The sequence below is a fragment of the Mus caroli genome, chromosome 10, assembly GCF_900094665.2.
Source record: "Mus caroli chromosome 10, CAROLI_EIJ_v1.1, whole genome shotgun sequence".
Lineage (NCBI taxonomy): Eukaryota > Metazoa > Chordata > Mammalia > Rodentia > Muridae > Mus > Mus caroli.
Genome location: NC_034579.1, coordinates 36,279,692 through 36,296,938, shown reverse-complemented (window position 1 = coordinate 36,296,938; position 17,247 = coordinate 36,279,692). Strand labels below are relative to the sequence as shown.

General features: G+C 41.3%; 1 protein-coding gene across 1 annotated transcript in view; it reads right to left on the bottom strand.

Annotated features, from left to right (window-relative positions):
* Nucleotides 1-4,799: 4,799 nt before the first annotated feature.
* Mettl24 (methyltransferase like 24) overlaps nt 4,800-17,247 on the bottom strand; it is a 131,392-nt gene continuing 118,944 nt past the window's right edge. Inside the window, exon 5 of the mRNA XM_021175136.2 lies at nt 4,800-5,453. Within this exon, the coding sequence (XP_021030795.1) occupies nt 5,139-5,453 (315 nt within the window). The 3' untranslated portion in view covers nt 4,800-5,138. The remainder of the gene's footprint in view (nt 5,454-17,247) is intronic.

Here is a 17,247-nt window from a genome sequence, read left to right as displayed (position 1 = left end):
GTTTTTTCATTTTGTTTTTTGAGACAGGGTTTCTCTGTATAGCCCTGGCTGTCCTAGAACTCACTTTGTAGACCAGGCTGGCCTTGAACTCAGAAATCTGCCTGCCTCTGCCTCCCAAGTGCTGGGATTAAAGGCATGTGCTACCATGCCTGGCAAGAATTTCTTTTTTAATACATTGATAATGTAGCATTTTCCTCTGTCACTCTAAACATGAAGTATGGTATTAGGCCAGCTTGATTTATTTTTCTTGAGAATGCAAATATCATAAAAGTATTCCAATTTTTAAAATAATCTCAATATTGAGTCAGTTTTAAGAATTTACTGAATCTTTAGGTGGTGGCTTTATAAAGTTCAGGTCCATAAGAAAGTACCAGCAATCAGCTAATAGACAATAATTACTGCCTATCTTAAATGCAACTTACAGAGGAAAGAGTTTATCTCAGCTTACAACTCTCAGGTAAGACTCTGTCCCTGAGGGAAGTCAGGGGAGGAACCTGGAGGCAGGAGCTGAGGCAAAGGCCATGGAGGAGTGCTGCTTACTGGCTTGCTCCTCGTGGCTTGCTCAACCTGTTTTCATATAGAACCCAGGAGCATCAGCCCAGGGATGTATGGTGGCCCTCCCCTGTCAATCATCAATCAAAAAAATGCACTACAGACATGCCAACAGACCGATTAAGCAGGCAGTTGTCTCAGTTGAGGTTAGAGTTTTCCAAATGACTCTAGTTGTGTTTGGTTGACAAGACCCCAACCAGCATTGAGTTCATCACTGGAGGGCAGCTGCACTAGCTGAGCCAGGATGAGCCTGCCTCTGGGTTTAATCCAACCTTTGCCAAATCCAAGCATTTAACACCCAGGAAAGTCACATCTTGGACCATGTTCACATAAAAGATCATATATCCAAGGTAGAAACGCTGGTGGGAATAACAGATTCATGAATAACTGTGAATTCATGAAATGACTGCTCTTTTATCCCATGTAAATGTTCCTGGAGTGCCAGCCAGTCAATTGTGTAGGTTTGTCCCCTTTCCCAGGCTCTGTTACGACCACACCTAACATGCAAGAAGAGGTGCGTTTCCTTGGACTGCCACACAGTTTATGCTAAAAGACAACTTCTGAATCTCTTACATCCTCCCATTTTCTTCACTTTAAAAAGTGCCGGCTTTTTGAGATAATTCAGTGTTTACTAAATTCGTATTTTCTGGACCATTTGTGCAACACTACACGTCTAAGCGCTGATTAAGGAAGTGTGTACCACAGATACTAAACTCTCTCCTCACTTATTTGTAGACCAAAGATGAACTTTGGCACTGGAGAACCATGCTGCAGCCACAGCCGCCATCCTTCCTACGTGGGAGGAGAGCGCCAAGCACTGTGGCAGGCAGGAGCAGGAGGGCCACCAAGCCTCACAGAAGTCTAGCTTACACTAACAGACAAGTTTGGGGTCCCCGTATTTCCTTGCTATGCCTGCACCTGCCAGAATTATTTAAATTAAGTCCAAGTTAAGCAAACCCCAGTGCTCAGCATAATTGTAACCACTTTGCAGGGCTATTTAAAGTGTTTTTGCTGTTTTTCCTCCTCTGTAGGATCTGATGGGAACTGTAGATTCACATTCCATCTGCTAGATGAGTAGTCAGAATACGGGCTCTGTAACCTCTTAGTTTCTTAGCCCATATACCTGGAAATTTATACTTCCTTGTTGGATCATTCAGAGAAGACGGAATGACTGTTGCCTGCAGTGTCTCAAGTGCTCACAAAAACAATAACTCTCCATTTCGTTGGTTTGATTGTTTGATGCATTCTGTCTGCGTTGCATCAGGGGAGGTGGCTCTTCTTTTGTCTGTCCCTCACAAGCCATTTGTGTTACCCCTCCTCTGAAAGTAAACACCAGGGCTACAGTAGCCTGGCTTACTTCTCAGTACTTGTGCACATTGGAGGTGAGGGTGTGGGCAGTAGATTGCCCCCTAGTGGATATTTGAAGCTGCAGACACATCTGGGTGCGACAACTTAGAGGGTGAGATTATTGTTCCTGCCCTCTAATGGGTAGAGTTCAGGGATGCTGCTAAGCATCTTACAGTGCACAGAACAGTCTTCACACTCTTGAAGATTTCCCCAGCTCCAAATGGCAGCAATGCAGGGACCCTGACTAACATAAGCACAATAAATTCTAGAGACAGGGAAGCCATCAGAATATCCATTGTAAATACTAAACTGTCTATTAAGAAAATTAAGCATAAATATCATAACCAGTCCTCGGGCTGCCTGCTAAGTGGGTCTGGGCAGAGGTTCTGTTTTCATTTGCTTGTTTTGTTTTGTTATGTGGTGTGATGGAGCCAGTGCTGCGTACCACTTCTCTGGAATCTCCAATTCCATGCACTAAAAATCTTGCTGTAGGTGTGCACACATCTTGGGGTAGGCCACACTTAAAATTAGTGCACTCTATAAATTGCTGAAGAATATTTACTTGTATATATATACACTCCAGTGCATTAAAGTATTATATAAAAAAAAAAGTCTGTGACGAAAATCCAAACAAAGGCAGAATAAAGTTACCTTTCTTCAGAAACAACACCATACAAACTAACAGTACGAACCACCTTTGACCTCGAGTGGACCCCTCTGTGTTCACGGGCAGCTGCAATACACGTGCGCACTCAGGAGACTGAGTCACCATTGCTGATCACATTTAGTCAAGGTGCTCTTCTCTACCCCTTTTTTTTTCAGGCACTGTGAGTTTTAAGAATCAAAACTTCAGATTTTTTTTAAATTATCTCAATTAATTCAGAACTCTGATCTCCTTTAGGTACAGAGATCATCCCATACTGACATCTGTCAGGTTCTCACTTGAGAAATGATATTTTCAAAGTTCCAAACCAACACTTGGACCAGGACTATCTGAGGGTAGAAGCAAGCCCTGGAAAGGGACGCCTGGGACAAGAGATGGGCGTGGCGAGAGCCAGGACCCTGCTGCCTCCCACAGGGTTTCTGAACAATGAACACACGGTTTTCATACACTGTATGTAAAATAACGTGCACCTAAACCCTTAACTTGGCTTATTTTTATATTGTTTAATTAGCAGAACTAAATTTTGAAATTTAAAATTTTAAATTTGAAAATTAGATTCTGAAAACCATCCACAGGACAATAAATGAGAATTAATAGACATCATTTGAACCATTAAAAACCTACTGGTTCTGCTTAATTTAAAAAAACAAAAAACAAAAAAACAAACAACCCAACCAAACAACCCAACCAACCAACCAACCAAACAAACAAACAAAAACCTTGTGAAAAAGAAGTGAAATCAGGGGCTGAGGCAGGAGGATCAAAGATCAAAACCAACCTGAGACATTGAGCGAGTTCTGGACCACTCTGGGTGACACAGCAAGACAGACAGATAGACAGGAGGAGAGAGAGAGAGAGAGAGAGAGAGAGAGAGAGAGAGAGAGAGAGAGAGAGAGAGAGAGAGCAGTCGGCATTGGTGATTGGTGTCTTCCTCTATCTCTGTACAATTTATGTTTCTTCGCCCCAGGTAGAGTCTCACTCTGTAGCTCTAGCTGTCCTGGAATTCACTAGGGAGTCCAGGCTGGTCTTGAACTCACAGAGATCCACCTGTCTCTTTCTCCCAAGTGCCAGGATTAAAGGTGTGTGCCACCATGCCTAAGTTTTTGAGAAGGGGCCTCTCCCTGAACCGGAAGCCTATTGACTCGCCTAGGCTAGCCTGACCAATGACGCCCAGCCTGTCTCCAGCCCATCATAATCCCCTGCACTGCGGTTGCAGGCCATGCCTGGCTTTTATGTGTAGGGAATGCAATCGCAGGCCATCATGTTTCTGCTCAGGCAGTTTGCCGACTAAGCCATCTCCTCAGCCCTAAGAGAGTGTATTTGGAAAGTCTGACAACATAGGTAGGTCTGAGGTGCCAGGCAGGTTTAAGGGTTGACAGGGAATAGCACAGCACTCCAGTTCTGCTTTGTGCCTAGTTTCACAGACGATGATGCGTGTTTACAGCTGAGTCTGGAAAGAGATTTTTAACTGAAGTTCTTGAAATTCTGACAGGACCTCATGTATGGAAAGCTCCCGGGAACTAGACTCAGCAGTTCTTAGAAATCCATGGCATGGCCTCTGCAAGGACTGCAAAGGATGACTGAAGTCCACAGGCTATAGAGATTGGCCTTCATTGACTGGACAAGAGAAACCAGCCAGAAGGAAGCAAGTTAAAGTCAAATGAGTGGACCAGTTTTTTTGGTTGGTTGTTTGCTTGCTTGGTTTTTGAGACAGGGTTTCTCTGTGTAGCCTTGGCTCACTCTATAGACCAGGCTGTCTTCAAGCTCAGAGACCCTCCTGCCTCTTTCTGTGGAGTGTTGGGATAAAAGGCAGGTACCACCCCACCCCTCCGCAGAGTGACTCAACCTAAAATGAACAGTGCACACACCTATCTCCTGAGAGGCTCCTGAGCAATACAGATATGGAGGCAACCAACCAATGGACCGAGCACAGGGACCCCCAATGGAGGAGTTAGGAGAAGGACTGAAGGAGCTCAGGAGGCCTTATCTGGCATCATTGTGAGGGGAGGCCCTTGGTCCTGTAAATGCTTGATGCCCCAGTGTAGAAGAATGCTTGGGCAGTGAGGCGGGAGTCCGGGAAGGGAGCACCCTCATAGAAGCAGGGTAAGGGCGGGTAGGATGGGAGGCTTGCAGAGAGGAAACTGGGAAAGGGGATAACATTTGAAATGTAAATACAAAAAAAAAATTAAGAAATGAACAGTTAATTTTAAAATCTGATTGACCTAGTAAAAAGTATGAAATAATAAAATTTCATTTTAATGTAAATTCATTAGCTGTAGATACATAATGGATTTTAAGAAAACCACAAGCTGGCCTGTGCAGGGTATTTGTACATCCAAGGGACACACCCCCACTCTGTCCAAGGCTAAGAAGGCGAAGGTCTTAGTCTGAGCAAGTGAAGGTATTCACCCATGTCGCTGTCTCTCTCCAAGCTCAAGGCTTCATTACGTACTGCAGAGACAATCACCCAAGCCCTGCCTCAAGCAAGTGACAAGCTGGGGGAGACTGGAGACGTAACTCCATGACTGGAAGGACGGACGCATCCACCTGTGCTGTATGAACTGGAGGCTTCATCTCACCTCCACTTTGTATTCACCCAACTCAAGGTATAACAGCTGCTAGCGTTGAAAAGGTCCTTCTTCAGGAAAAGCTGAGGTTTCGATAAGTCTTTATAGGTGTGAAAAAGTCGGAAGTGCTTCCGCTCCAACTCCTTCAGGAGGCTGTACCAAAAGCGCACCACGCCGCTCTCGCTGCCGCTAACTTCAAAACCGGGCCAGTGGAGATGAATCTCGAAGACGAGCTGGCCTATCTGCTCAAGAACATCCTCCAGAATAAGGTTTTCCAGAACTTTCCACTCGGCACTTTCCAGATCTGCCTTGAGAACATCGATCTGTAACAAAGCAATACAATGAGACTTGATCATTCACTGTATCACCTCCATATCATATTGTATCGTATTGTGTCAAATTGTATCTTATTGTGTTGTGTTGTATGATAGCATCAATAATGTCTACCTCCAATGGCAGCAGGATTTTTTAATTTTTTGAGTTGGAAATCATTTCTAAGTAGCCATTTTTAAATGTTATTAAATATCTTTATACAATATATTTTGATCATATTCTTCCCCCTCCTTCAATTCCTCCAAGATTCTCCCTATGTTTCTAATCAAGATCCAAAAAAACCCAAATATTGCTTGTTTTCTTATATATTGGTGCTAGCTTTTAAGCTTTAGGTGTGTGTGTTTTGATTCAAATAACCAAGTAGCCATTTATTGCCTCGCACTCCGGTCAAGTCTGCTTGACAGGCACAGAAACTCCCCTCCTGGAGCTTTGGCGTTCTCATTTACCCATAGACTCATACCCTATTCCCACGTTAGTCTGGTGTATGGAACTACGAGCTCTCTTTTAGTATTTTATTATAAATGCCTTTTAAGATTAAATTCTAATATAGTTAAGTCTCCTCAGTATTCCAAGGTCCCAGAAGCCAATGAGCTTGGAATCTGGCAGGAATGCAGTAAGAAAGTTACATATTCAGTAACTAATTGAGCATTACAAAAGATAGAGCCAGTAACTCAGAGCTGGTCTGCAAAATATTTACTAAGGACAGTAGCAAATCTCACCCAAGCAAGGGAATACCTTAATAGAGCTAGGGACTCCCACTGAGACAGAGATCTTCTCTACAGCTAGGTATAGCAAGCTTCACATTAGAAGCAAGTTGGTAAATTCTTCTGTAGACCCAGGAAATAGGGGGGTTTTGGTATTGCAGTGTTCATGAAAAGGTCTGCTAAGAACAGAACCCCCTGGTGCTAGCCTTCACAAGGATCAAAGGTAGGAGTGTGAAATCCTTACCTGTCATTAGCTGACCCTAGGCAGGACTGCTTTATCTTTACTGTAAACATCTACCTGGTTCCTGTGAATCCTTTTGAAGTCATTCCTTAATTTTGTATCAGGTAACTTCAATGTACTTTGCCTGCTACCTCTTGTATTTTCTGTACTATATAAGATTGGTGTTCACTTTGTGACAATACATTCAGATTCTACACAATCTCAAGTGTTGGTCTGTCTGTCACCCGCCGATGCCTTGCCCACCTGCTCCAGAGACTCGTTCCATGCAGACAAAGGGATCCAGAGGGTCTATGGCAATTTATGACAAAGATTTCCAACCCTCTTCCATACCATTAATGACTTAAAAACAACGAAATGGCAGGTGAACATCATGGTGAACTCTCGTGCTTTCTGTCCGGTGCAGTAGATGTCAAAGGAGGAAAAACTAGGGCACATTTGCAAAGAGCCCCATACCCTACCCTACAGGCTTTTCCCACAACCTGTGTGCCACTGCAAGGAGCCCAGACAAGTCCTGATGGAATGACGGCCACACAGCGAATGACAGAGAGCCCCTGCCTGCCTGGTCGTTCTCTGGAGGCTTCACTAGGATTTGAAGCCTAAGAAAGAGATTTGGGGTTTCTGAGTTTTGGAATTATTATTCTAGGATTTCTTTTACTTATATCCCAGGATAACATTCTAAAACAAAACAAAACAAAAAACCCATGAAACATCTGTTTGTCTGACTTGGTTTACTTCCTAAGATGCAATAAAGAAGAAGATGGAATGGGAAAAATTAATTTTGCAGCTAATCAGGTTATAAGAGTCAGCTTCCTTCTGCTGGACTTGCACAAAATCCATTGGAATAATATGAACTGAAATACCTCTTGAAAGAAGTGGAAGCAGAGTGGGCATGGCTTGGTGGCAGTGCACTTTCCTAGCTGACAGGCACGGGGTCCCAAGTTTCAATGACAGCACCATAAAAAAAGTTACCAAGTTACTAATATGTGCCAAACCGCAAGCTAAGAACTTCCCTGTGCAACCTCCGTGCAATTACATATCAGCTAATGAAAGCGTAATTCTGTTGTGACTGTGCCAATCGGGAATGCAATGTCCCCCAGAGGCTCATATATTTGAATGCTTGCTCATCAGAGAGTGGCACTACTTGAGGCACCTTAGGAGGTGTGTCCCTGTTGGAGTTGGTGTGCCCTTGCTGGAGGAAGTGTGTCACTTGGGGTCTAACCCAAGCTAAATGATATATTTTATTAGAGTTGCCATGGTCATAGTGTCTCTCCAGACCTTAGTTACCATTTATGAAAACAGACTCGGTGAGTAACCCACTCCAGTCCCACAGCTGGACAGGCAGTGGTGAAATATGAACAGCCTGTGGTTGTGTGTGTATACACATATGTGTGTGTGTGTGTGTGTATATATACATGTGTGGAAGCCAGAGGTCAACATCAGGTGTCTTTCCACCTTACTATTTTTTTCTCCAACTTATTACTTTTCAAGGTGAGGTCTTTTGTTGAACTTAGGGTTCATGCTTGTGGCTGGACTGCAGATACACCCACACCCAGCACTGGGGTTACAGATGCCACCATGCCCGCATTTCTGTGGGTGCTGGGGATCTGAACTCAGGTCCTCATGCTTGCAAGGCAGGCACTTTACCAACTGAGCCATCTTTTCTCCAGCTCCCCAGGGGTTCCTAACCATTGAAGAATATCACCCTTCCAGGAAACCACAAAAGGAAAGTCTAACTCTGTTCCAGGAAGGTTTGGAGTGAATGTGGGTCATTGAGGTGCTTAAACTGGTATTACTGAATTTTAGGCTTTGCTTAACACCCTGAGACCTGAAACACATGGCTTACCACTCTTGCTTGGACTTCCTGGAACCAAAATCCAACAGGCCTTAGGAAAGTCAGTGTCTGTAAACTGGCTGTGGGGCAGTGGTTTCAAAACAAACGGAAAAGGTGAAAACCAACATTCTTCTGCATGGAGATAACTGAGCGAAGATAGGTTCTATGGGAATATGGGCCAGGCTAAATTAATTCTCATGAATGGGACCCGAGGGAATGAGCTCACCCCCTTTTGCATTCTCAGTTCCCTGGCACTCCTATAGCTTTGTTTAACCTTTGCAGTTTTAGACAGAATCCTCCTGGATTAAGGGTAATTAAGCTAACAAAGGAAATGCTTAATCAAAATTTCACAAAATGTCTTCATTGGTACAGAATACACCCAAAAATTCAAAGAGCAGCATGTGTTGTATTGAGTCACATAGCCAAGAATTCTGTAGGTTCCCTACAGACTTATTTTCACCATAGTTTTCTGCGAGTTTGGATACGATGAGTAAGATCAATAAATTAAAATGTGAAAAGGACAGGGTAGCTCAATAGAGTACGTTGCTTAGCAAACTGGAGGAAATAAACAAACAAGGAAGGAAGGAAGGAAGTCAGGAGTGAGTGAACAGGGAGGCAGGATAAAATCCATTAACTTTATATTGACCTAAAATCTCTTCTGGTAAAGATACAAAGGAATATATCACATATGGTCCAGGTACATTTAAGAGTTGTATTTAAATGTGCATGGGTATTTTGCCTACATGTATGTATATACATGTGTATATGCTTGGTAACCCATAGAGGTCAGAAGAGGGCATTAGAACCCCTGGAACTGGAGTTACAGATGGTTGTGAGCTGCTACGTGGGTGCTGGAAATCAAACCTGGGTCCTCTGTAAGAACAACAAACATGTTCTCTTAACTGCTGAGAAATCTCCCCATCCCCCTGATGTATCTTAAGTAAATTATCCATCAGAAGTCATAAGCAGCTAGAAGAGGACCAAACAAAGCTGAATTATAGCCAATATGTGCTTGCTCTAGAAATCCACCTTTTACTCATTTGGTGAAAATCTCTTCCAAAGAACAAGCAGTATGCAAATAAGGCAACACCAAACCTTTGACCCCAGAGCCTGAGCTTCCCCACTCTAATGTGAACTGTCCAGGCCTTGTCGCTCAGCCTTTGGGTGGTGGGGCATGGAGCTGCCTACATGCTCTTTCCTGCCTCCCAACCTGAGAATACAGACAACCAAATGCAGCGCATCAAACAAACTTATCTCTTCCATTATGCAGTTCCTTTTTCTTGCATTTCAGAAGATCCCATTACCATGAACTATTTTGCAAATGTAATTTACATTATTACTGCATAATGCAGACAATATTATTGTTATTATAAAGCACTAAAGATTTCTGGGTAAGATATGCCACTTTTAAGATCCTAATACCAGCTTGCAACAATTATGGTATCCCAAATCATGCAAATGAGTATATTGGGATTAACAAGTGCCAAGTTTAATATACTTGGTTAAATCATGTTTCTTGAGCAAAACAAGTAAGTGATAATGTCTAGTAAACTCTGCAATAATTGAAAAAAATTTTTTATAGAAGAGTCTCAAAGATGGTAGAGGAAACAATCTTGTCTGGTCTAATTTCAAAGGTATTGAAGAGCTTCTAGCATCAAATATTATTTCCTCTCCTTATGCTTCCAAGATCCCATAAGTTGCCTTTTACACAACTTTGTGAAGCAATGAGAATTTTAATTTTAACTGGATTAATATATGATGCCTCTGGCAACATCCTCATCCAAAGTGCAAGGCTATCCCTCGACTGATCCACCCAGATCTGCTGGGAGACACTGAAGGGAAGGGGTGTGCATGGGAGTGGGCTTAGACCCAGTGACTGAAACCCTGAACTTTGTCACCTCACCATCACAACATCTGAAAGTTCATGTCTCTCCCTAAAGGAGAAACTGTTCCTCCTCCTCTCTAGGCTCAACAACCTTAGCTTCTGCATCACCTGGTCTCTGATTCCATCGTCTCATAGTATTCTCTGTGTGCCTTTGTGTTTGTGTCCAAGTTCCCTCTTTTCATAGAGGTGTCAGCCATCTTGGATTAGAGCCAAGCATGCTCTCTTATGACTTCATTTTAGGTAACACATCTGCAACTACGGTATTTACAATCAAGGTCACATTCTGTAGTGCCAGAGAAGCAGGATTTAACCCAAAACATTGCTCATGGCAACAGTTGCAACAGGGCTTTTGCAAGACAGGTTACTCAGGAGTTGCTGCTTAGACAGGAGGTCCTGTTAAAGAGAGCCAAAGGCAGCAACTATCCAAGGCACTTATGACCATTATTCTGCCAGGCACTATATCAGCCAAGACTGGCAGCTTCAACCTTGCTAAATATCCAAGCCAGGCAAGTAAAAAAATCTCAACCAAAATCACCATGGAAACATGCCCACATCCTGTCACTTGGTTCTTTTTATCATGCAATCATGTACAACATTTTTGGGGCACTTTTCCACAATCTCTCCCCATTCCCCTGTGTCACTTCCAGGCTCACAGCATCCTTTCATTATAGAATGTTTCCATCTAAGATTACTCTTTAGCAGGTCTTTCAGCAGGATGAGCAGATCTTGCTCATGCTGGCTGGCTTTGAAGAGGGCAATAATGGGAGCTACACCTTTCAAGTTGAACCTAGTCTTGATGTCAAAAATTCACTGCATCCTATCAGTCAAAATAAATCACAAAGCCAGCTCAGGTTCCAGAGAAGGCAATAGATTCTAGCCACTTCAGGGAGAAGGGGCAAGCAGAGAGAGAAAGGGAGAACTTGTTCATGGCCATCTTTGCAAATGACTGGCCCCAGTGATTAAAAGCAGTTGTACTTTATGCAAATCATAGAAATGGATGTTTAGTAGGTATGAGCTAAGGAAGAAATGAACAGGAAAGCCTTCATCCATGAGGATCCAGTGATGGCTAATCCTGATGTTCAGCTTGACACATCTGGAAAGAAGGACTGTTGCATTCTGTGGAACATTTTCTTGATTGTCACTGATGTGAGATGCCCAGTCCACTGTGGGCAGTACCATTCTTACTCAGGTGGGCCTGAGCTGTGTAAGAAATGTGGCTGAGTATGAGCCTGCATGCAAACCAGTAAGCAGTGTACCACCATGGTCTTTACTTCAGTTTCTATCTCCAGTTCGTTCCCTGGCTTCCTCTATGATGCTATATAACCTGCAATCCAAATAAACCCTCTCCCTCCCAAAATTTCCCTTGCTCCGTATTTTATTACAGCACCAAACAAGCAAACTAGGACAATTATTATTAAGAAAGGAATATTAATTATACATGGCATTTGTTTACACAGATATCTTTTCTTGGAAGGTGACAGAGAAAACTGGATAGCCAATGGATTAGGATAACTAATAAAGAAAATATCGAGGCCAGGTATGATGACAGACTGCTACATTGCCCCAGCACTCCAGAAGCTGAGGCATGAAAATGAGAAGTTTGAAGCCAGGCTGCAATCTATAGCCTATGCTACATTAGCAAGATCCTGTTTCCATTTAAAAGAAAGAAAGAAAAACTAAGATGAGAAACCAAATCATGTATTTTTGTTTAGTTGGTTTTTGCTTTTGTTTTTTTTGTTTTTGTTTTTGTTTTTGTTTTTGTTTTTGTTTTTTTTCCCCGAGACAGGGTTTCCCTGTATAGCCCTGGCTGTCCTGGAACTCATTCTGTATACCAGGCTGTCCTGGAACTCAGAAATTCGCCTGCCTCTGCCTCCCAAGTGCTAGGATTAAAGGCATGCGCCACCACGCCCGGCTGCATGTTTTATTTTTTAAGTGGTTAGTTTCCTTTTATTTCACAAGTAAAATGTTGAAAGGGCTACTTGACAAACCGTAGCCCTAACTGTCAATACTATAGACATCTCTAGCAAGAAAAAAAAGCATCCAATGGTGGTCCTTTTAATGCAGGCCATGTGTCCTCATTGCATAACAAATGGTCACATATTTGAGCACATCATAGTTGAAGGAATGAAACATTTTCTTTAAATTACCATGTACTTGATAAACACCATACAAGCATAGTTAAAGGCTACTGAAATCTGAGTGATTTCTGAAATAAAACCTGCAGATCTACTTCCTGGAAGATCGAAGCCAAGGAAACAACATGCCAATTAGTGTTCATCTCTGGCATTTCTTTGATCTCTTTACAAGGTGCGGTAGACTGGGGGAAAGGCACACAAGGGAGTGTGGCTACTCATGCTTAGTTAGAGTTGGGACCCTGGCACACACTCTACCAATCAAGACAGTCATCTAGAAAAATTAAATTGTACTAAACATGTAACACAATAGAAAGAATATTAAACATGAATAACTTATCAGTCCAAAAACCATTTAGTATGTGCCAGCACTGAGCTTTAGGCATACATGGTGATGAGATAAAAGAAAATCAGATCAAATCAACAACAACTAAGTGTTAAGAATACATGTGATTGGCACCCAGAGCTGACCCTGTGCCACAGCTCTCCATAAACAAATACCACCAGGAGAGAGCTGGTCTCCCAGGAGTGCTAACGCATCTGTTAGCACAGGTAAGACCACCACTTCTACTCAAATTCCTGGCCCAAGATGGACCCACCCAGAGTCACTGGGACACAGGAACCAAGGAACAGCTGGGGATGGAATCCTTCTAGTTTTTGTCTGCACCCCAGAGCTGACCTTGTGCCACAGCTCTCAATACCCAAATTCCTCCCAGAGAGAACTGGTTTCTCAGGAGTGTTGACACACAAGATTGCAAGAGGGACAAGCTACAGTCAGAGAAAGCAAGACCAGCCAACACTAGAGATAACCAGATGGCGAGAGGCAAGTGTAAGAGTATTAAGCTACAGAAACCAAGGTTACTTGGCATCATCAGAACCTAATTCTCCCACCATAGCAAGTCCTGGATACAACATCACACCAGAAAAGCAAGATCTGGATCTGAAATCACTTCTCATGATGGTGATAGAGGACTTAAAGAAGGACATAAATAATTCCCTTAAAGAAATACAGGAGAACACAGGGAAAGAGCTAGAAGACCTTAAGGAGGAAACACAAAAATCCCTTAAAGAATTACAGGAAAACACAAACAAACAGGCAAAGAATTGAATAAAACCATCCAGGATCTAAAAATGGAAATAGAAACAATAAAGAAATCACAAAGGGAGACAACCCTGGAGATAGAAACTTAGAAAAGAGATCAGGAATCACAGATGCAAGCATCACCAGCAGAATACAAGAGATGAAAGAGAGAATCTCAGGTGCAAAAGATACCATAGAAAACATTGAAAAATAGTCAAAGAAAATGCAAAATGCAAAAAGCTCACAACCCAAAACATCCAGGAAATCCAGGACACAATGAAAACACCAAACCTAAGGATAATAGGTATAAATGAAAGCAAAGATTCCCAACTTAAAGGGTCAGTAAATATCTTCAAAAAAATTATAGAAGAAAACTTCCCTAACATAAAGAAAGAGATGCCCATGAACATACAAGAAGCACAGAACTCCAAATAAACTGGACCAGAAAAGAAATCCCTACCATCACATATAATCAAAACACCAAATGCACTAAACAGAGAAAGAATATTAAAAGCAGTAAGGGAAAAAGGTCAAGTAACAAATAAAGGCAGACCTATCAGAATTAGACCAGACTTCTCACCAGAGATTATGAAAGCTAGAAGATCTTGGGAAGATCTCATACAGACCCTAAGAGGACACAAATGCCAGCCCAGGCTACTATACATATACAGCAAAACTCTCAATTACCATAGATGGAGAAAATAAGATAATCCATGACAAAACCAAATTTACGCAATATCTTTACACAAATCCAGCCCTACAAAGGATAATAGATGGAAAACACCAACACAATGAGGAAAACTACGCCCTAGGATAAGCAAGAAATTCTTTTGGATTTCAACAAATCCAAAAGAAGATAGCCACACAAACATAATTCCACCTGTAAAAACAAAAATAACAGGAAGCAATAATCACTTTTCTTTAATATCTCTTTGCATTGATGGACTCAATTCTCCAATAAAAAGACAAGTTAACAGACTGGATATGTAAATAAGGCCCAGCATTTTCCTGCATACAGGAAACACACCTCAGTGACAAAGACAGACATTACCTCACAGTAAAAGGTTGGAAAACAATTTTCCAAGCAAATGGTCCCAAGAAACAAGCTGGAGTAGCCATTCTAATAACAAATAAAATCAACATTCAATCAAAAGTTATCAAAGAAGATAAGGAAGCACACTTCATACTCATCAAAAGAAAAATCTACCAAGATGAACTCTCAATCCTGAACATCTATGCTGCAAATGCAAGGGCATCCGCATCCATAAAAGCAACTTTACAAAAGCTCAAAGCACACATTGCACCTCACACAATAATAGTGGGAGACTTCAACACCCCACTTTCTGCAATGGACAGATCATGGAAACAGAAACTAAACAGAGACACAGTGAAACTAACAGAAGTTAAAAACTAAATGGATTTAACAGATATTTATAGAACACTTCATTCTAAATCAAAAGAATACACCTTTGTCTCAGCACCTCATAGTACCTTCTCTAAAACTGACCATATACTTGGTCACAAAACAAACCTCAACAGATACCAGAAGATTGAAATAATCACACACACCCTATCAGATCAACACTGACTAAGACTGGTCTTAAATACCAACGAAAACAACAGAAAGCACACATACACATGGAAGCTGAATAACACTCTATTCAATGATAACTTGGTCAAGGAAGGAATAAAGAAAGAAGTTAAAGGCTTTTTAGAATTTAATGAAAATGAAGACACATCAAACCGGAACTTATCGACACAAGGAAAGCAGTGCTAAGAGGAAATTTCATAGGTCTAAGTGCCTCCAAAAAGAAACTGAACAGAGCATACACTAGCAGCTTGACAGCACTTCTGGAAGATCTAGAACAAAAAGAAACAAATATACCCAAGAGGAGTGGATGGCAGTAAATAATCAAACTTAGGGATAGAATTAACCAAGTAGAAACAAAGAGAACTATACAAAGAATCAACAAGACAAGGAGCTGGTTCTTTGAGAAAATCAACAAGATAGATAATCCCTTAGCCAGACTAACTAGAGGGCACAGAGACAGTATCCAAATTAACAAAATCAGAAATGAAAAGAGAAATATAACAACAGAAACTGAGGAAATTAAAAAAATAATCAGGGGGCTGGTGAGATGGCTCAGTGGGTAAGAGCACCCGACTGCTCTTCCGAAGGTCCGGAGTTCAAATCCCAGCAACCACATGGTGGCTCACAACCATCCGTAACGAGATCTGATTCCCTCTTCTAGAGTGTCTGAAGACAGCTACAGTGTACTTACATATAATAAATAAATAAATATTAAAAAAAATCAGATCCTACTACAAAAGGCTATACTCTACAAATTGGAAAATCCGGATGAAATGGACAATTTTCTAGACATGGACAATTTTCTATACAGATACAAAATACCAAAGTTAAATTAGGACCAGATAATCCATCTAAACAGTCCCATGATCTCTAAAGAAACAGAAGCAGTCATTAAAGTCTCCCAATCAAAACAAACAAACAACAGTACCAGATATGTTTGTTTAGTGTAGAATTCTATCAGACCTTCAACGAAGACCTAATACCAATCCTTTTCAAGTTGTTCCACAAAATAGAAACAGAAGGAAAACTACCCAATTTATTCCATGAAGCCACAGTTATGCTGATACCAAAACCACACAAAGACTCAACAAAGGAAGAGAATTAGAGACCAATTTCCCTTATGAATATTGATGCAAAAATACTCTATAAAATTCTCCCAAATCGAATCCAAGAACACATCAAAAGGATCATCCATCATGATCAAGTAGGCTTCATCCCAGCGATGCAGGGATGGTTCAATATACCAAAATCCATCAATGTAATTTACTATATAAACAAACTGAAAGAAAAAACCCACATGACCATTTCATTAGATGCTGAGAAAGCATTTAACAAAATCTAACACCTCTTCATGATAAACATCTTGGAAATATAAGGAATTCAAGGATCATAGCTAATCACAGTAAAAGCAATATACAGCAAACCAATAGCCAACATCAAACTAAATGGAGAGAAACTTGAAACAATCTCACTAAAATCAGGGACTGGACAAGGCTGCCCACTCTCTCCCTACCTATTCAGTATAGTACTTGAAGTCCTAGCCAGAGCAATTAGACCACAAACAGAGGTCAAAGGGATAAAATTGGAAAGGATGAAGTCAAAATATCATTATTTGCAGATGATATGATAGTATACATAAGTGACCCCAAAAATTCCACCATAGAACTCCTAAACCTGATAAACAACTTCAGTGAAGTGGCTAGATATAAAATTAATTCAAACAAATAAGTGTCCTTTCTCTACACAAAGGATAAACAGGCTGAGAAAGAAATTAGGGAAACAACACCCTTCACAATAGTCACAAATAATATAAAATATCTTGGTGTGACTCTAACCAAACAAGTGAAAGATCTGTATGACAAGAACTTCAAGTCTCTGAAGAACAAAATCAAAGAAGATTACAGAAGATGGCCACTAGGCACGAAATTGAGAGTGGCATTTGAGTAGATATGACATTTTGGCTTTGATAAGGCTTCATTATATTTACATTAAGAATACAAGTATGTTTAGTAAAATGTCAATAAGTATTCAGAGGTACACTTCAATTATATGAAGTTAAAATTACAATTAATTCTGTGTTGAAGCAACAGATAGAAGCCACACTGGGTTTGTCCTGAGTACTTTAGACATAATTTTAAGCCCAAAGAGCAGGATTCCCCAGCAATTGGAGGCTACAAACATCTCGTTCCAATTTGTTGAAATAATCTTTTTCCACTTTGCCAAGAACTCTGATAGTTACATGTAGCCTTCAAGAAGGAATGTTTCGAGGGTAGCGGGAGCGCAGGGTTGCCTGACACCCGCCAGCTACCCACGACCCCC